Source organism: Perca fluviatilis, chromosome 18 (assembly GCF_010015445.1).
Source record: "Perca fluviatilis chromosome 18, GENO_Pfluv_1.0, whole genome shotgun sequence".
NCBI lineage: Eukaryota > Metazoa > Chordata > Actinopteri > Perciformes > Percidae > Perca > Perca fluviatilis.
This window is the reverse complement of record NC_053129.1, coordinates 20958575-20980391: the sequence shown is the minus strand read 5'-3', so window position 1 is coordinate 20980391 and position 21817 is coordinate 20958575. Positions and strand designations below refer to the sequence as shown.

At 41.6% G+C, this 21817-nt stretch overlaps 1 protein-coding gene across 2 annotated transcripts in view; it reads right to left on the bottom strand.

Annotated features, from left to right (window-relative positions):
• Positions 1-228: 228 nt before the first annotated feature.
• Positions 229-21817, bottom strand: part of akap12b (A kinase (PRKA) anchor protein 12b) — a 42646-nt gene continuing 21057 nt past the window's right edge. Inside the window, exons 1-3 of one of the 2 annotated variants that reach the window (XM_039780933.1) lie at positions 11790-12049; positions 3803-7972; positions 229-2605 (exon numbers count right to left, since the gene is read on the bottom strand). In XM_039780933.1, the coding sequence (XP_039636867.1) occupies positions 3807-7972; positions 11790-11814 (4191 nt within the window). In that variant the 5' untranslated portion in view covers positions 11815-12049 and the 3' untranslated portion in view covers positions 229-2605; positions 3803-3806. Of the gene's footprint in view, positions 2606-3802; positions 7973-11789; positions 12050-21817 lie in introns of those variants that run through there. The other variant, XM_039780932.1, reaches the window with a different exon arrangement.

The following is a 21817-nucleotide window of genomic DNA, read 5'->3' as shown; positions in this document are numbered from 1 at the left end:
TTAAAAATGTATTTTTAAAAAGTGTTAATTTTTTAAGTTAGATCCGGAAGGACAACACAAGGAAACCAGGCGAGGGCTAAATGTTTCTACACTGCTTATAAATGCTATATGGGGTGGGTAGGGGTTAAAGGGTCAGTGTTACATTTTATTTCTAATCTTTGCTCCAGAGGTAATTAATGTCTTTATAGTGATGTATTAAAAGATCCAGGGACGAATACAAAGCACACACCAATTTTCTCTACCTTTATTGAATGAAATATAGACAAGTTTCTCTATATCCTTACTATTAACAGCTTGGAAAATATAAAAGACCATTAAGATCATGCTACATGAATATGCTAAATGGCTGCAGGTTATTAGTTAATATTACAACAATATGATTTTTAAGTACATACAGTAGGTATACAATCTGTACAAATGTTAACAGGTTCACAGTAAGTGTGTTACAAAAAGCAGGGAGGACTGAAGTGGGCGGATGCCCCAACTAAATGCTTTACAATAGGCAACAATAGCAAAAGTCTTAAGCTCACTGTCTTTTTTTATCATTTATTTTTACATAAAGCAAGTATAGACGTGACACACCCTCTAGAGTCAAAGTAAAGGGAAGTAGTGACCTAAAAGTGGTCCGTACTTCCTGATCTTTCTCTCATTTGGTCATAAAGCTGAGTGAAATGTGAGCCTCTAAAGCTGCTGGAGTCAAATTGAAATCAATGGATTATAGAAGCACTCACAGTTAATTCTCAAGATGTCTGAATAATTGACAGTGCAACTTTGCCAAATTTGGTAGGACATGAACAAATACCAGTGTAACCCACATTTTTACTTTGGTGCTAAAATTGGACCCCAGGAATGTTTCAGATATTCCTCCACCTTAAAACATCTCCCACTTTGATAAATGAACTTGCAAAATAAGCCTTGACCTTGTGATTTAGGTTTGATGTGTAACTCAAAGCAGCTGAGTAGATGTATTTGTAATTTAATTGGATACAACTGATGTCTGATCCTGTGAGCAATGGAAAGACCATGACTCCCTGATTGATCCAAACTCGATTTGGTTTCTAAATTAAGAGTTAGATGAGATTTAAGTTACTTCTGGTACAATGCAGTCGGTGTTTGTGCCTTTCACCTAAATCCCCAACCAGTGCCAGTTTAATGAACCTGAGCCATCATGCTGAGTGAAGAACAAAGGGTAAACGTGCACTACTTTTGTAGGCCACAGAGGGCATCAACATAGGCATTACATACCATTTCTTTTCATCAAGAAATATAAATATATTGTAGTAAGGAAGGTGTTCAACCTAAAATTGCGACACAAATAATACAAACAGTACACAATAACGTAGAAGCATTGCTATTGAACACTGTGACACATTATGCTTTGTAAGTGTTTCTTACATGCAGGTGTCTACCCAGTCAAACTCTTCCAGTGCCAAAAATTTGCTTACGCATCCTTTGCACGTCACTGTTTACCAAATACCTCTACCACATGATGGTGTTATAATAGTACTTTATTGTTGCTGTTTTTTTTTTTTTTACATGAAACAATGTGTAACAATGACTTTTTCACAGTAAATCAGGCGGTTGTTTGTCTTATCTACATGGAGCTTATTAAGTATTTTGTTGGGGTGCAGAGTGAGAACACAATGTGACAAGAGAATGTGTCAAAAGCATTTCTGGTAGATATTATCATCCTCTCTCTGCCCTCTTGTTGTTTTTCTTCAGTCAGTGTTATCACTTACTGTCAGTGGAATCACACTTGTACCATGGTTTAGTTATAATTGCTACAGAGTCTTGAAATAATCATTGAATATGACTATTAAAAGCTGTGATACGCAGTCTCACATTTGTTTTGGTAGATTTCACTAGAAACTTTGTACATGTTTATCTGCATCAACCATTAAATTTACCTTCACAATGTTGCTCTAAAGAATACCTGATGTATCACAGCTTAATGTGGGAATTTTAAAAACAACAATGCAACAATGTAAAAATAAAGAATGAAAAAATAAAGACTTAGGGGTGAATAAAAAGAATACTCAAGATATAAATACAATATACAAGATAATAATCCTCCATCTCTTCACCTTCTGACACCATCTCACTCTCCCTACTGTACACATTCAAACACGCGCGCACACACACACCCACATATGAACAGATACGAATTTGACCAGGTTGCAGACTCTCGTCTTAAGCAGCAAGAGCAATGGAAAGTCACCGAGACACTGAACTTACATCACACTGATTACAAGCCAGATGGGATGCTTCTGAGGCACAGGACATGCTTTAGTGTGTGTGTGTGTGTGTGTGTGTATTTGTGTGAGAGAGCGAGTGAGCGGGTGAGGATATGGCGGTGGGACGTCACATTAGGGTGACAGGGCTGCAGAATGTGGTTGGAGTACAGGTGGAAGGGGAGGTGGAGGTCATTCAGTCTCTCTGGGCAGGATGGGCCCAGTCTCAGTGTGTTACCACAGAGCAGCCTCTCTCTCTCTCTCTCTCTCTCTCTCTCTCTCTCTCTCTCTCTCTCTCTCCCTCTATCTCTCCCTCATCACATACTTCCTGGTCCAACCAGTGCGTCTCCCAGGCATCAGTCTTGTATCTTCAGCTGTGGTGGAAAAGAACACAAACCAGATATGAGGAACAAGAAAAGACTGCAGCTTTTCTTCTCTGGAAAAAGAAACCATCTTAGATTGACATTACACTTGGAAACCACTTTGTCCCAAAAACAGAATATAATTAAATATTTGTATTTATTTTTAACGAAATATTGAGCTGCTCTCTGGTGCACTACGCAATTGGTTTATACTGTATATTGTCAATGTCAATAAATCCTTAGTCATAATATATAACGTGAAAAGTTGTTTATATCCTATACATATAAATGATGACTCCCTAATCATTTCAGTTCCCCTGCAATATTCCTTATTTTTCATTCCCACTTTTAGTTTTCTCTTTTACTGTTTCAAGGTTTTTTATGACTCAGCACACACACTGTGTGAGAGTGCTGCTGTAACCTATCAAGCTCTTTCCTGCTGCTCTCTCCCATTTCTATCCCTCTCCAGACTTTCCTCTGCTGCAGAAATGCACGACTGCATAATAAATATTAAAAAGGAACTACGCCCAGTTTCTCCCTCCTCCACATATAACATCAGACATCAGATAACATCAGTGTGTCACCGAAACATTGCGCATTAAAATTGCACTATCCTTTACATATTAAAGATATAATTCAGTCAAAATAAAAATAAAAAATAAACACAACTTGAACTCTTTGAGGCTTTGTAATTAAATCTAACATATGCATACTCCGACATGGTTTCTTGACTCCATACTGAGCCTGTGATAGAAGAAAAACAGGAGGAGGGAACGGAGGAATCATAATCAGTCTTTCAGCACAAGTTCATCTGCCCCTCACACACCGCTTCCCTTTAAGACCCCGGCCTACAAAGAAGGGGTCAACGGCGGCATTCCTGCTTTGATATCAAAGGTCCCCTGGTTACTCATACCCCGAACAAAAGCTTTTTCATCTGGTCAGTGGGCAAATCCCCTCCCCTACTCCCTAATAAAAGTAGGGCCCATTGATGTTTAAAAAAACACTATGAGTAGATAGGCCAACAAAGGAATTTTGAAAATAACTAACTTTTGTCGTTCTTTACTGTTCCATCACTCATTTTACAATACTGAAATACTAAAAAGCACTACTTTCATTTACTTACATTTTGGATTAGCTGCATTTTGATTTGTTACCATATGAAACAGTTGTCATAAACATTCAATATCAATGCTGTAAGATCAGTCTCACCTGCTCATGATGCCGCTGTGATCTCTGTGGACACAGGCTCGATCTCCTTCACAGCCTCCTCGATCACTTCGATCACCTGCGCCATCACTTCTGCGCACTTTCCCGACGGTGTCTCTGGTGTCTCTGCCTCTGTGACTTGGCTGGGAGAGGAAACCTCTGCTGAAGCAGTCCCTTGCGGTTCTTCTGACAGCATTGAGAGTTTGTTTTCAGATGCAGCGATCTCAGCTTTTACCTCAGTGTCTTCTGCCACAGGGCCGTTGCTGGCAAACTCTTCCACGGACTCTTCTTCCACTGATGGTTCCTCAAACACCTGTGCCGTCTGCAGGACCATTTGGACTGGCATGTGGATTTCAAGCACTTTCTCTTTGTTCTCTTCTGAAGGGTTCTCTGCCTTTGCTTCCTCCGATTGTGGTTCCACTTCCTCAGCTGCTTCTTTTACATCTGGTTTCTGAACCTCTGCGTCTTCTTTGCTCTGTTCTTCCTTGACCTGTTCAAGCTCCTCACCTATCTGACTCGCTGTCTTTATCTCCACCACTTCTTCCACTACGACAGTTTCTTCACTTACGTTTACCTCCACAGCTTTCTTCAACCCTTCTTCTGGTTTCTGCTGCTCTACAGAGGCATCAATGCTCTCTGTGACCTCGACTGGGATTGTGTCAATGACCTCCATGGCCACACAGAGCTGCTGAGGTGACTTTGGTGCTGCTTTTTCGCAGACAGCAACAGGGGTTTCAGTGATAACAGGGCCCTTTGTTGTGATTTCAATCTCTTTCTCTGTTGTTGCCACAGCCTGGACTGGTGTCGGGGTGGTGGGCTTTTTGGATTCAGGGGTGTCTTCTGAAACTTTATGCATGGCATCTTGAATGACAGTCTGGGCAATGACTATGCTCTGAGCCTCAATTTCACTGGTCTGTTGGACATCCTCCTTGATTTCTTCCATCTTCTCTTCAACGGTCTTCTCCTCCTTGGTTTCCTGCACCTGGACTGACTCTGACAGTGGTGCATTTTCTATGGTCGCCATGGGTGGTGTTGCCGCACTGACTGGGGCCACAAGGACAATTGTCTCAGTGATAACAGAAACCTCCTCGCTTGGTACAACAAGGATGGCTGGCTCAGTCTCCTCTGTGTTGGTGGGCTTTGTGGTTTCACATACGGTGGAGGCTCTCTCTTCGGTCACATACTGAGCTACCTCTTTTACAGTATTTTCTTCAGTGGCAGCAAGCTGCTCCACATCCATTTGCACTTCCTTGGTTTCTATAGTTGGCTCAGTGACTTCTATGCTCTGGGTGCAAACATCTGGTTCAGATGTTGTTGTAATGGGATCGACTATAACAGCATTAATACAGTTCTGGCTCATGGTGGTAAGCTGAATGATTTCCGCCTCTTCCTGAACAGTGCTGACAATTCCAGCCCTCTCAATCTCGGGTTCATGGTTCTCCTTGGCTGCTTGAATGTCTAATAATCCACCCTGTGAACTTTCAACAATAGGCTCAAACTTTGTGGTTTCTACTTGGTGCACTTGGGCGTTGAACACTGGATCTTCTGTAGCAATGGCCTCTGTACTTGCTGTATTCTCTTCCACTGACACCTCTGTGCTTACAGCATCATGGATCACAGCCACACATGCTACGATGGGCATTACAGGTTTCTCCAGAGCTACTTCAGCAATCTCCTTGGTGTCTAGGCCAGTGCAGATAGCCATGGCCTCGTCACGAGCGTGTGGCGTCAGGATAGTTATTGTCTTTGACTCTGCATTCTCAGTTGGTGGTTCACACTCGATTTTCTCAGAAACTACTTCTACTGGTACATCTTCAACAGTTACATCGGTCTGGGGTGGAATTTCACTAATTTGGGCCTCTACGCCCTCAATAACCTCCTCTGCGGTCTCTGGCTTGGGTCCCTGAGGAACTGGAACAGTATTTGCAGGTGGAGCTGGAGCGACAGGCTTCACCTCAGCCGTGGACAGTCTGCGCCCTGCGCTTTTGGTAGCTTTAAGGGACATATCCTTGTCTTCTGTTTCATCCTCTGCGATGTCAGTGTCAACAGACTTTGGCGTGGCCGCATTCTCAGCCTCCTCTGGAATGTCACTCAGCTGATCATGTTGATCATCACCATCTTCAACAGTGGCTGGGATCCAGGAAGGGGATCTATCTTCAGCGGATTCTTTAATCTGGACTTCAGCCGGTTCTGCTGGTGCTTCCTGTTCAGCTGTAACTTGGTCATCATACTCTGAGAGAGGAACCACAGCTGGGGTGTCAGAGTCCTCCTCACCTGAGCCTTGTTCAGTAGAGGCTTGTTTTTCAGTCTTCTTCTTTCTGCGTCCAGGGAAGAGCTTCCTCAATGAGAAGGACGACTCATCTTTTGGTGCTTCACTGTCTGACTGGGATTGTTCTGGAGTCTCCTCAGGCTTTTCCTCATTTTTGGCTTTATTCTTTGGCATAACCATGCGTTTCAGTGTGTCCCAGGTGGACTCTCTATCAGGGGGGGTGCTTAAAGGTTCAGTGGAGGAAACTAATTCTCCATCACTCTCTGTGTTTTGGGAGCTGACAATGGCAGCCTCAGTTTTGCCCTCCTGCTCCCCTTCTACTGCTGCTGCTGTTGACTCTTCTTCAACCTTGGTTTCCTCATCGTCAGAATCAGAGGTCCTCCTAGTCCTCTTTTTGGGTCCACCCATACACATGAGAGCCTCCCAGGAGACAGAGGTGTCCATTTTCTTTTTGGGCTCCTCAGTGCTGCTGACCAGTTTCTCAGTGTTTTCAGTCTTTGGCTCTTCCTCAGTTGGCTTATCCTCCTTATCCTCCTCCTCAACACTCTTATCTGCTAACGGGGCACTCTCAGAAGAGGACAGGGTGGCTGACTTTGCTGGTTTCTCACCTGTGGCTTCATCTTCGCTTTCAGAAGACCTTTTTACACGCTTCTTGGGTGTTACTAGTTTCTTGAAGGAGGACCAGGCAATGATACCCTCTTTTTTCTTCTCTCCATCAGAGGCAACTTCACCATCAGTCTCTTGGCTAGACTCATTCTGGGTCACCTCCACAACAATAACATGCTCTCCTGACTCCTCGGGAGATGAGGGCCCACTGTCAGTTTTTGGAGCCTCTGCTGACTCCGTGGAGGATTGAAGCTGCTCAGACGCCTGCTCCCCAGACTCAGTAAGCTTTGTCTCAGTGTCTTTCCTGGTCTTTTGTTTCTTAGTTGAGAGCTTCTTCAAGCCAGCTCCAGCGAAAAGCTTCTTCAGTGGGCTACCCTGGGGCTTAGCCTTCTCCTGTGATGACAGCAGCTCAGCCTCAGAGGTCACCTCTGCTGGAGCCTTGTCCTCTTCTGCACTAGATTCAGCCTTTTCCCCTTCTTCTTTGGTCTCCTCAGTAGTTGCTGCGACAGGGGTTTCAACAGTGACCTCTGGCTCTGGGGTAGTCTCTGATTTCACTTCCTCTGGAGTTGCTGGTGCCTCCTCCTTAGTTTCTTGCTCCCCCTCATCTTTCTCCTCCTTTTCTTCCACAACAGCAGCAGTTTCTTCTGTCTTATCCATTTCCTTCTCAACAGCTGCCTCTTTGTCTTCCTCATCTTTTGTCTTTTTGATGCTGGCTTTCTTTCTCAGGTTAGAGAAGAGTCCTCCACTGAAGAGCTTCCTGAAGGGAGACAGGGCGCTCTCTCCTTCCTTCTCAGCTCCTTCCTCCTTGACTGCTTCATCAATAGCTTCAGCTGCAGGGACTTCAGCCGGGGCATCAGTGGTTTCAGCTTGGTCTTCTTTACTGACTTCGGCCTCGGCAGTAGATTCCACTGCATCAGCCTCCTTTTCTTCAGTTGTACTTTTCTCCTCAACAGTGGCAGCAGCCTCTTCCTCCTTTGTAGGTTCATCAGTCCCGCTAACCTCCTCCTTCTCTCCTTTATCTTTGACTGTCAGGAGCTTCACAGGATCTTTCTCCTCACTTTTGTCCTTCTTCAGTGTGAACTTAAAGCCCACAAAGCGGAAGATCTTCTTGAAGCCCACTTCACTGGCATCATCAGGTTTCTCCTCCGCTGCTTTCTCCTCAATAGCAGAGATGTCATTGGCATCAGGAGACTCTTTCTCCACTTTCTCACTGTTCACTTGAGGAGCCACGTCACCCTGGATGGTGTCCATAGTGTCAGAAGCCTCCTCCTTCTGAGCTACACCATCTGGCTGGCCAACTGAAATGACAAGTAAAGAAAGAACTTTGATAAAGATCCTGTTTTACTACTTACTCTCACAGCTCCTACCATGCCAAAGAAAGATCCCTAACAATATTCACATAAAAATGCTTTGAACAGAGCTACAATTTGTAACTTGCAATTTAACATATTTGGGTAATGGTAAGAAGATTAATCTGTGTTCAATAAAAATCTCTGTCATTACTCTGAGGAGAAACTCCATTAAAAACAGAGGATGTCTCATGTCTCATTGCCATCTGGATTTAATCAGAGATGTTGTACAGAAAGTATTTGCAGAGATCCTGACCCCCTGGGCAGATTTGATCAAACATATGACTACTTAATTCCAATGAGAATACAAATTGGCCCAGCTAATCCTGTGCTATGTAAACATTAAAAAAAAGGCATTGAAACAAATAAAACGGTAATCTCCAAAGTGAGTTTCATAGAAAATGTTGCACAATGACAGTAATCATTTTGGCAATTTGTAGATTATTGTCCCAAAACATAATGTGAGCAGACCTATAAGACAACCCCGCAATGGTGCATTTTGTGAACCACTTCTACTTTCTTTTATTGGTTAAGATGGATCACTTATTCCATCATTGTGAGTTGTACAAATGTAAGACAAATGTATTATCAGCTGAGATAAGAGACAGATACACACATGCAACTAGGGCTGGATATGGCAAAAATGTGATCATGATATATTTTCCCATTTTGATCGATATTTATCACAACAGCACAACTGCCTGTTTGATGTGCATCCTGACTGAAGCCTGAAGAAACCAGAGGTTTAATTACTCTTAAGAATATAGTTTATTAAAATATGCAACACATACACACAATGTCTGCCTGCCATGTCTGTGTTTTGACAGAGGAAGGCGTAGGGGGATGACGACCTGCCAGTGTTGGAAGCTTTTCTTCTTTTTCTCTGCTTTTCTCCTCAGACCTCGCTACAGTCTGGGAAACCTAACATTTGATACCCCTGGACTCTCAAAACAAAGTCCCAGGACGTTTAACGCCTATCAGCTAACCTGATTACACACACTGGGAAAAACAAAGACGCACATGCACTCCCTAAAACCATGCACACTGTGGGAATTACCTCCTTCACAAAAATGCATAAGCACACTGTAAAAAAACAAAACAAGGTATTTGATCCCAATTGCCATTTTCATTGTGGTATCTGCTATGATAATTGGATTCAGTTTGGAAAGAAATCAGTGAAAGATGACTGTGTTCTTGTCTTACACAACAATGTAAAATTATGCATCCACATCTTTTCACATCCTTTCCCTAAATTATAGGCTTCACTCAGTAACACTGCAGTCCTAGAATATTTTAGCTTTTAAATAGAAAAACTATTGTTTCTACAAATGGGATAAAGCCTCACCATACACTGCAGTGTTTTACACTAAATTAGTACGATAAAATAAAGAAGTGCTTTCATACACTGTTATTAGTGGGGGCACATCCATATCTTATGTATAGATTTGACTTGAGAGGAATGTGAGCTATGCTGTTGACTCTGGGAAAATTATTTTAGGATGCTCTAAACATAATCTGAAATTAAATGCCAGGGGACTTCAAGAATGTTTATTTGTTTCTCGGTTAAACTGTCTCGACTGTGCCCATGTAGGATTCAAACCAAACAATACAGGCCTCCACTACTACCCCTCCTTAAAATAAGAAGTCCCAATCTCCTTGACCCAAATTCCACCACAGCAGGATAGATGGGGACCCACCCCCATCCCAAGGCACACACTCATGCAAACACAATAGCCTTCCCTCTCTGGCCCCTGAAAATAAAGGAAGGGGGTTGGTCAATTCTTTCTATAATCAAGACACATTGCAGCTTGGGAGGAAGTTTGCTGACTTTACTAAAATTGTGTAAACACGAATAAAGAAAGACCTGGGCGATTTATAAAATACAGCAGTGTCACATGGCAGTGGGCTCTCTCTCACATAGGTGTTATTTTCAGGGTACGTGTGGGGTGTGTGGCCATGATTTATTCCAAGATGGACTCACTCAGACTGCTGGACAAGGCCATGTGTATCTACATGGATAATAAAACAGGAACCATGTTGATTTAACAGACTACTGGCATCTCTCCCGTCTTTTTGATCTTTGTTTTCTGGCCCAACTTTTTTTTTTTTTTTACAGGCACACAACTGTTAACATCCCTAGATTGTATTTGGTTTGTGGCGGGGGTTAATGTATGGTGGAGGAGGGTGGGTGGGTGTTTTAAATAACGACTGTACCAGAAAGAATGTGAGTGTGAAGGGGAAGGCTACAGGGGCTGAGGATGGGACAGTAAAGAGATGAAGGGATGGCGTTAAGGGGTAGGGGGGCAGGGGTCTGCCCCAGGGCCGAAGCCCTAACTGACTTTAGAGGGTGTTACATATCTCTGACACACATTCATAGTTAAAATGCTTTTCTCTGCTGGAGAAAAGCTTTGTTTATGTGCGAGAGCATGTGGTAAGGCAATGCTCTCATATTAAATATCATCTCTGCAGCCAAAAAACAAACACTCTCCAGTGAGATCAGATAATGTTTCTGTTGTGGCTGTTTCAGCACTACTATGTGTTAGTGTGTTGTTTGGGGGGGGGGGGTAATAAATGGTAGCCATTTACAAACTTTGCCAAATGTATGCAAATCCTTGTAATTATCATAGTCTGGAGCAGAATCCCTTTAAACAAAAGAAGTCAGTTAAAAAAAAGAGGGCAAGGAGACACCCACACCCTCCCCCAACAGACCCTATAATAGCACCCCCTTTCTGTATCAAAGGTGTGGTCACAGTGTCTCTGAGGCATCAACAGCACTGACAACACCCACTGTTACACCATTTATCTTATAGTAGCAAGTCAAAGTCTGAATTAAATTAGCCCAAAGCCAAATATACACAACAATATTTATCTATTTATATGCTTATGTATCCTGTTTATGTGCAGAAACCAAAACCTGAGGTCACCACGAAGCAAAACATTCCAGACCTGCGCATTTGAACCATCACTCCCAGTTATGAACTGAAGAAGAATCAGTTTTGGCATGCAATTAATTTCATACGCCCCTTTTCTCCTGACTCCCTACCCTCTGTGGCTAAGCTGAAAAACCCCACTGGGAATTAGGATCCCACTCTAATCTAATGAAAAACTCCTCTGATGGGACACAGGGGGCTGGCTTGGATGGAGCTATGAGCTAAAAGCAGGCTTTGAAAGAAGTTTGGCGGTAGTAAAGAATGTATACTTCAGAGTTCAGCTTTGGCCAGAGACGGTACACTGTGAGAGGTATCTGTTAGTACAGTCCATAAACAGGTTTTCACTACAGGGCTACTGTAAAACAGCGATGAAAAGGGGGATGTTTTCTTGTACACATTCTGTAAAGCTACTGGTGATGCACAAGAATGATGAATGAACACTTGATACACATTAAATTTAAGCTCACAAACAGGGTTGAATGAAAGTGAATGAAATAAGAACAGTACAGCATTAAATCATTGTTTTACTTTCTACATGATGAGGCTCTACAGTGGCCAAAGCAAAACCATCACCCAACAACCAAAGCCAGGACATCTACAAACCACAATGCTAACTAACCACACCCTCAGGACAACAATGCCTTCGGCTATACTCACTCATGTAAGGAGAAACCACGGCTTTGGGTTTCATACACATCTTAAATAAATGACTAGTTTTAACTTAAATTATATTGGTACGTCACAGTAAAGCTGCCACACATGTTTAGCAAAGTTAAAGAGAACTCTAAATTGTTAAAAATGTAAATAATGAGACCTTTTTGAATCATTCTTCTTACCTGTTAGAGTTATTGTTCCAAGCATTGGTAAAAGTCCAACAATCTTTCTTTTTAAAAAAATTACAAAAATAAAAGAGAATTACAAAAATATATATTTCAAAAGTGAGTATCTCTCTTGTTTCCTTTCACTTCTGTGCACACTCAGTAAAATCTATAGGAATTTCTGCTTGGCTCCGTCTTCACTAGTGAACTCGGTGTGAGGGCAGAAGCTGTGTCTCTCTCTCTTCCAGCGCTTCTCAGCCAGTATGACCAGAAGAAAGGGCTCCACACACATTTCAACAGACTGACACACATGTCATGTTAGGACCACCCCTCCCTCTTCCTCCCACCTCCTTCTTCTCTCTTCAGCTGTTCTGAATGGGACCACTCACCCTCCCCTCAGAGTTCACTGTTCATCCGGGATGACTGGAGCTCATCATGGAATCTTTTAAGGATGCATTCGTCACCCATCCCTCCAAAAAAGTAATTGTACATGTTCAAACTCCATACAACAGCCCCCCCCCCCTTAATTTCTCAAACTGTTTCATACACACAAACTCATGCACATTGTTTCTTTGAAGCAGATTGGGGGATGGCTACAGTCTCCTTCTCTGGCCTTAATACCAATGCGTGTCCTCAAAAGGCTGTTTTTTTTGTTTAATTGAAAATCCGTCAACCACCCCACCTTCTCTCCCTACTCCCCACCCTTTTCAGGAGGCCACCGGAATGTTGACAAAGGCCAACCAGAGGGAATTTCAGGATTTTACTTTCTTTCTTACTTTTCTTTTCCAGCCTTTTTTGAGTCCCTGCTTTTTTAAAGTGAAATTGATGAAATAGTAAGTCATAGTTCACTGCACAGTCCCAAAACTCTCTAAACATATCCTTGATTGAGGTGAAGTTCATACCAAGTGCCTTAACCCAAACCTAACATGAACGGAGGTGCCATCGAGTTGCCGCCTGCCCCATGTGAATGTTAACAAGCCACTCTCAATTGCTCCAATACAGACACATTTAATTCAGCTTTTGTCGAGGGAGGGTGGAGAGACTAGAAGGAATGCAGATAAATCCTCAGGTAAATACCAGCATAATCAGATCTGTCACACTTCAGCATTGTCCCAGAGGAATGTGTGAATTCCATCCAGAAGGCTCCCAAATGGGTGATAACAGCGTTAATCAAGTACTGTCTGAAGCAGCCCCCACACACACACACACACACACACACATACACACACACAAACAAACACACTTTTAAATGTAGTATAGTAGTATAGAGAAATGTACTGATAACAAGCATAGCTGCAATAATCAAGTGTCCGCTCCAGGCGCTAGATTATTGAAGTTGTACAATATTTTTGTGTGCTTTTCTTAGTTCAAGATTTTCCTGAAACTCTTAAACTGAATATTTTCTCTATTTCTAAGGTGCAAACAGGCGACCGCTTAAAATCAAATCAAGACAAAAAAGAAAAGCTCTGGCCGAAACCAATTATTATTTTCTCTTTATCAGACACCACTTCCTGTGAGTTTCTTCAGAGCCATTGAATTTAGAGAGTTATCAATACAGAGATCTATGCCCATAAATGGAAGGCTTCATGGTTTTTAATATAAACAGATAAAATATAATATTTTCAGGAGAAAGTTCCTGAGAGGATAATAAAATGAATCTTTGTAACATTAGGGATAAACGCTTGCTTTTCTTTTGCAAAACTAGGCTCTCCATGGCTGACACTTCTGCTCTTTTCTCTGGTCTAAGTTAGGCCTGTCGCGATAGTCAATATATGGATTTATCGCACGATATATGGAAATGAGCTTGGTAGCTTTTGGTGACACAATATATTGCAATTGATAATTTGTATAATTGAAAATAAAGAGTATATTCATTTTGACACACACACACACACACACACACACACAGTCAGACAGAGCGGATAGCGACAGGTCAAGAGAAGACATGAACCCACTGCATCATAGGCCCTATAGTGTTTCATGACATCTACAGCCAGTTAGGAAGAATAAGTCCCAGTGGACTTGGTTTCAAAGCCGCAATCTTCAGCTCTGGTGTGGGAACATTTTGGCTTTAAGCCGAATGAGAGAGGAGAGCCAATTAACATGGACAAGCCGGTATGTCGACTTTGTTTAAAAACATTGGCAGCGAAAACAACACAACTAACCTAAAATCTCACCTAAAACATAACCATCCCACCCAGTTTTTTAACCTGGGAACAACCGCAGCTGGAGGTGGAGAGGGGTTTTCCAGACAGTTATGTTACAGATGCTTTTTCCCAGCAGTGCAAATATGAACGTGACAGCACGAAATGGCGCACGCTCACAGATTGCATAACTCGCTATATAGCGAAAGAGATGCAGCCATTAAACACGGTCGAAAAACCAGCATTTAAAAATATGCTGCAAACTTTTGACAAACCGTATGAATTGCCAAAGAAAACGTACATCTCCCAAACTGCCATTCCACCTTTGTACAACAAATAAAAGATGACATTCTAAAGGAGATAGATTTTACTCTGCCACTACAGCACTTCCTGTTAACAAAAGGTGTATTTATTATTTATTTAGGTTTTATTTATTTAGGATATATTTTTTGACATTCCGATTCCAATCTCTAAATATTCTTAAGAATTAAACGCTCTTTGATCTATGAAAGAGTACGCTTGCATTATTATGCTATAATATTGTCATATTGTCATTATGTAATTAGTGGCATAAAATGGTCTTAAAATGACAATATCGTTTATCGCAATTCATTTTGGGACAATATATCGCACAACAAAAAGAAGTTATCGTGACAGCCCTAGTCTAAGTAACTTAGTTAAGTGTTTTTAGTCTAAGCATATCATTTAATTCCCTACATGCATTAGTAAGTAGCAGCAAGTTAAGACTAGAATCCTATGGGTATATCATGGAAGACCCGCTCATTTGATCACAGTCATTTACTAAGAATTTCATTCTGACACACCAGTGAGGCTTTCTGTTACTGCAGTGACTCATCTGGTGGGTATTTCACTATCTGTACTATACTACATAATGACCACTATGACAGTACTGTATATTATGCTGAGTAGACAGTGAGTCAGACTGAAGGGAATTTAGAGTTTAATGAGAGAACCTCTTTTAGGTCGGCCCATATCTTCCTTTCCCCTCCCAACTTCCTTCATATGACTCACTCACATCAGTCACATTCCTGGACTTCCATACATACTGAAATATTTTAATTTAGGCACAGCTTCAGGCTACACTGAGCTGCATGGGTTCTTGGAGTTAGAGGACAAGGCTGGCACACACATATATATATATATATATATAGCCTTGTCCTCTAATACACACACACACACACACACACACACACACAAATATCTTTATTATCATCAAATCCTAAGAGAATAATAACCAGCTCTGACTTTATCCTGCTAACAAATGTTTCTATATGATGACTTGGCCTGAAGTAAAGAGGACTAAGTATAAAACACTAACGTAATTCTCTACATATTTTTGCTCTCGGTGCTCATTTGATTAACCACTTGAACCCTACAGACCTGCTGTGACCCGATCATTACAAACTAATCTGCAGCCAAACACTATTCAAACCCACAGAACTTTAATTTACTCTCACAGGAGACAAAGAAGACAAAAAAAAACAATCACATTTGAGAAATGTAACCTCTGATTTTGCTTTTAAAAAATCACTTAAACAATTATCAAATTAGCTGTTGACCAATTGCATTAGCCCTAAGGGTGAGAAATGTGAATAAAAGTATGTACAGGACATCTGGAACATAAATATATACCATATAAATCTGGTTTGAATTTTTCACTAAACATCATAACTTCAATTAAAAGCTAAAACTAGCTGATACATAAGTTGTATAGGATACTGTCAGACAGAGTGGAATAAGAGGATTTTAACAACCCTAAGCTACTAATGTAAAGGAGTATATTGAAGCTACTTGAGAGGAAGAAAAGGGGAAGACAGTTCATTATCGGGTCACTTTCAAATAAATTCTTTCAGTACATGCTTATTTAATTAAAATAGGTTTCCATCACAACACTAAATGAATGGATGTGTATTTTGTATATAAACCTCAGCTAAATCAGGACAACATACGGCCAAGTCTGGGGGGGTGACGCCCCACATATCTCGATAAATCAGAAAACATGCCTGAGTTGAGGAATGTTTAAAGGAGGGGTCTTCAATGGTCGGGTGGGTGGGTGGTTGGGGTGCTTGGTGGGCGGAGGCGCTTTTTGTAGCCCGTAAAGAGGTGAATGACATCATCGGACACAGAAGAAAACGCCTCCTACTCTTCCAAGAACTGAATAGGATGATGTTGAAATAATTGGAGGAAAGGGAAACGAGGGCCATGAGTGTGTGAAACTGCCTGAGATCAGAGTGTTTTCATTCAATACCTCTCCTTTCTTCTCCATTTTTTTATTACGTTTTGCTCCTTTCATACCGTCGTTTTTATCCCCCAAATCCACACTCCAGTCCTCTTTTAATCCTTCTCCCTCTCCACCACTTTCCCCAGTGTCTCTTCTATCCTCTTGAGCCCCCATCCCACCCCTCCTCTTGGTTTGTGTGTGGGCCGGAGGGACGGATAACAATGTCAGACAGGAAATGCAGTCATTCCTTGACATCACGGTTTCCTCTTCCTTTTGCCCGTTTCCTCGAGTTACACTTCATTCTGTACTCTGCACAGGCCGTCCAAACAACCTTTCCGCCTTTTCTTGGTGACATTATTTCTGTACATAACGTGATGCAGCGTGATGAGATTAACACTGCAGATGTGACGTCTCAAATTTGGGTATTTCATGACCGTCTTTTGTGTAGTTTTGCTGTGAAACAATGGAGGATCATGTTTACAGCTTTCAGCATTGAGAGAGAAGGTGTTGTTCCAAAAAAATCTTATCTTAGCTTGCATGCAACTGGAAACAATTACATTTGAGATCAAGTGTGTGTGCTTGTTGGTCTTCTTAACAGTCCAATTCAAGTCATACGACAAAAACTGTTATTTTAAATGTGGGTGAAGAATAGCATTTCTTCCAGAGGGGTATGTTTAGCCAGTTTTACCATCTGTTATACTTGAATTCCTGGAATATCTGCACCAGCAATTTGGCATTCCAGTTGTTGTTATGCATCATCTTGTTGTTTAAATACAGACTAAATTGTGAAAATGGGGAAGTGTAGATCTATAGAAGCCCATCCTGGAGCTTAAAAAAATCCTTGGAAATAGTCCACATGTACAAGCGAGTGTAACAGTAAAGAGATGAATGAAAAGGACTTCGCTTGTTAACTTGTTGGTTCAAATGCGTGTTTCAAATGAGTTTTTCTCTTCAAAGGTAGTCTAGATGGAAGCTTTTTATAAAATAGAAACAGGCTGGTTTGCTGTTGCTCAACCCGAAAAGTGTCTCATCTCGCTTCTGAATTAAAAAGGGTTCCCACTCTCTAACCAGCTGTATTTCATGAGAAGTTGCCCAGAAATGTTCTTCACAATTGCTCTTATCCTTAACACTCTTCCTAGCTGCTTATCCATCTTCTTTACCTAAGTATGGTTCTGCTTAACATTAAGGTTTGGCAGAGATCCATTAATGTGTGCTTCATCTACACTCAAAATGGTTCATCTTAACAAGTCATTTAATCTCAACTGAGTGTTTAAATAAAAATGTTCTCGTCACAGTCAGAGGACATAACTCAATAGAGTGAGTAAATCCACTTGTTTCCACACCAATTTAACTTGTTTTCAGACCTTTCTAAAAGACAACTGTGGGTAACTTAAAGCAGGGAGGGATGAGGAAGATCGCTGAAGTATCGAGTATCCAGCACCAAGAAGATTACACTTAATTCTTGCATCGGAGACAAGTGAAAAACCTCACCTCACGGACACATTCTTGGCAGTTACTAAAGATTTGTATCATTAATTGCAAGGTAAAACTGGCATATTATAGTATATGGCTACTTGCTGAATTGTATAACGGCCATAACGCTACTAAAGAAGAAGGAGGGGGGGGGTCAGTCACATTCCTGGTCCATTCTCTTAATCCTCCATATGCCTGGGGGAGGTTAGGGGTTGAGGAGGGAGATTAGGTTCCCTGATGCTGGGAAAGATGAGAGAGAAGCGCCTGCGGAGACAAAAGGGTCCTGGGGGGTCCGAGAGCCCTGGTGGGAGTCTACCATGAGTTTGACCTTATTACTGTAATTTTAGGCCCTCTGTACCTGGGACACTCCTTTTTTAATACTCCTAAGACTTTTGAGTTTAGTTATCTTAAATGATTTGCTTGCAACAGGGCTGCACTCCCTACAAAATATATTAGTATGCTGACGTTAGCATTTAGCTCAAAGCACTGCTGTGCCCAAGAGTAGCCTCACTTGTCTGCTAGCTTGTCTTGTTTCACCAGAACCAAGCAGTACAATTATGTTTGATGATATGGCTCAGTTCAGAATCGGTTACAACACTGACATGTATGTTATTACAATGTAACGGTTTAATAAATGAAGCTTCAACAATTAGCTTTAGAACAAAACACAAGGGAATTAATGGTAAAAAACCATGACAAACATGTATGGAGTCTGAGGATGAGGGGAGGTCAGTGTTTTGGCGAGTACAGTCAGCTGAGAAATTAGATTTTTTATTAGCTTGCCATTAACTAATTTCGTTATTGCTGATGCTGTGGTCTGTCAGAACTTACTCAAGCTAAAATGTTGAGGTTGCTTCTGTTATCAGAAACACTGAGCTGCACATTGTATTTCAGCAGGAAAAAAAGGCTTTCTGTTTCTGCAGTTGACAAATGACCGCTTTCTAATAGAGCTCTCTTATCCTCTCCCTTGCCCTGAAGTGTATCATCAAAGCACTTCATAACAAATGACTGAATAAAACATGCTGCACTGATGAACATTGACTGGACAATGATGGATCTTAAGGGGCTCAGGGCCTTTTTAGCTCTCCAATTGAAAACTATGCCTCCCTAACAGTTTCCTCTGGGATAACCTCCTTTCTCTGAGGGAAAGAAATTATTCTGACGTCCTGCAGCAAGTTGATGATCAGCATCTGCGCAAATAGAGAACAAACCAAGGACAAAATAATTCCTCCCAATAGTGAGTACAGTAGAAAAATCCACGCACGAAAATCTTAATAGGAAACATGTAATGAGTATTGTCAGTTGGAATGTAAAAGGGAATACAGGCAAAAATCCAAAAGGAACAATCCAGCGGCTGGTTCGTGTTACGATGAGTGCATAGCCTTATTGGCAGAGATCAGACAGAGCTTAAGTGAAGGGAGAGGTCCCTTTCACAGCCATGATGAACGTTTTGGCAACATGACTATGTATGTCCCCTAAGAGTCTGAGTGAGTCCATCCTGGAATTAAATCAGGGACAGACACACACGGACACACACACGGACACACGGACACACACAGCATTGTGCACCTCATAAAAGTTAACACCTGTAACCACAGAAGAAATAAAACCGTAGCAGAAAATGACAGAGAAACACCGCTTCCATCTTTTCCCTTTAGTAGGATGGAACAAAACAGACATGCAGGATTTGCCCTATAAATGATGTCCAGCGTTAGTACAAATAAACATCAACTGCAGGGAACCCCTCAAGCCTACCAGAAAACTTTATCTGTCCTCTCTTAGAGCCTGTAAGCCATCTGGGAGGGACCTTCAACGCTCTGGCCAGTGAATTACATCAGCTATGATGTCAGTCTTTGGGCTCCCACTGCGCCTCAGGTGCCACACCCCTGAAACTAGCAACCCAAGCACATATGCAGGCTTCAGTATGCACATCTACATGGACGCAACACAGCACACAACAAATCTTACTGTTACTAATGAGATTAACATGTGAAAACACAGACATGGTTTCTTTGATAACACATGATTTACTGCTGTACACAAAAATAAATATTGTCAGAGAGACTGGTTTTAGTCTGACAAAAGCTTAAGCGATATGTCTAATTTTGATTCAATTTGTAGTAATGATGCACTATGTAATATGACGCAATCAGTGCCTGCATCAGTCATGGATGACTGTGTGTTAATGTCTTTCTCTCTTTATCCCCATCTATTCTTCCTCCTGCTGGCTCTCGCTCTTTGCTTGCCTCTCCCTTCTCTTTAGCAAAGAAACATTTCCCCTCAATACTCTGCTTCTATGTAATATTTATTCTGTTTCTTTCTGTCTCTTAAGACTGTGTTCTTAAGCCTCAGCTCTCCTGCCTGGGCTTTCTCAGCCCATCTAGCACCCAAATAAGGTTAAAACAGACTTTAAGAATGATTTTTAAACCGTATCTGAGCCAATTTATCTATGTTTTATGCAAAACTGAGGGCCGACCAGGGTTTCGGCTTTTTAAGTCTTTTAATTCCTGTCTACAATTCCGATATAAAAAATAAGCACAAAACCAACAGGTATTGCTTTTTTTAAGAAAGTGAGTTAGGTTGCTCATGTTGTCTCAAGTTGCTACAATACTTTAACAAGACACTTGTCATGTTATCCAGGTTGGTGTGGGATGTGCTTGGGGTGTGGCGTTTTACCATCAGCCTGGTCCTTAAACTGTAAACACTCTGGTATACCTGATAGAGATCATGGCTGTGTATGCCTGGGCTTGCATGTGTGTGTGTGTGTGTGTGTGTGTTTGTTTTTGCTTATGAGTCAGTCTTTTGATCTGCAGCCTGTCCGTTGTTTTTTGCTGTTATCAGAGAGATTCTTCTCCTCTTCCTGTCTCCCACAATGCATTGCTGTCTTTATCAGGCTGCACAAGAGGTAGAGAAGTGCTGGGATGTAAAACCCCTGCACATCTTCTACTTCCCTATCTCCTCTCTGTTCCCCCATTGTGTATCTTTCTTCCTTTCACTCCTCTTCTCTCCTTTAATCTGTAGCCTTGAAGCGGTTTCACAAAATCAGTTGTTTTCTGTAGTTTGTTTCTAGTGAAGGGCAGGAAAAGCATATTGCTTCTTGTGTTCAAAAGGTTTTATTATAATAACCCTTTAAAGACAATACAACTTGGTTTCGTGTACATGAAAGCAAATGGTCTGCAGCTTCTATATGATCTAAGAATTCGTGACAAAGTGATTACCCTCTTCTGTTCAATATCTTGCCACATTACTAATTAACTTACAGTACATGTCTACAGAAGCAACAATTTCAACAACCTAATTATTCTGTTAGTCTACAGTGCCACATCAACTCATACACTCTGTATCTCTGCTCTGAAGAGGGTATTGGGTTACTCTATAAACGGACAGAATCGCTTCATTAAATAGCTTATTAAATAGGTTATTTGACAGAGTGGTATGTGACATATCTCTGTGTTTTAAGCAGTATTAGGTTACCCCTTCCCTTGGGCCATAACATATTATGAAGTGCGCAGGTTGCTTTGTGCGGGGCCCGGGTCATAGCCTTCTAAATATTAAGGGAGGGTGTACAGGACCCTGCAGCCCTCCAGCCCTCCCAGATTGAGGGAGACACGATAGAAATGGCAAAGAAAATAAACAAACGCAGCCCTGGAGATAGGAGGGTGCTGCAGGAGATGGACAGGGCAGGTTGGTGCACATGTTAATGGTAGAAATCAATTTTGACCAGTTTATTACTGGTTAATGATTATCTCAGATTACTGATTTAAAAATGTTCCTTAAGCCGCCTGCACATGATCAGAGTTAAACTGCAAGGTAGGGTGCAGAGCATAGTGCAGGCACTTTAGAGGCAAAGTGCAGCGCAGGTATACATCATTAAGTCAGGGGCAGATAATTTGAACTTTAAGAGCAGCACTCGGCAGCAATTTAGAGCGGTGCGCCACACCATGAGTAGCCCTTTCTTTGAGTTGTCTCCACAGCTCTCCCGAAAGGAAAACAATGACACAGCCAACGCAGAGCGGTTTTACGGCGGATCAAGTGTAGGTGGCTTTAGAGTATCGTCTACGACACCACAGATCAGTCTTTTAAATATTTTATGAGAACGTTTTCTCAAGTCTATTAAATTAGGCCTACTTCGGTGTTCATTAGCTACAAATTTAAAGTGATATTCCCTAGCCAATCACATGCAGGGT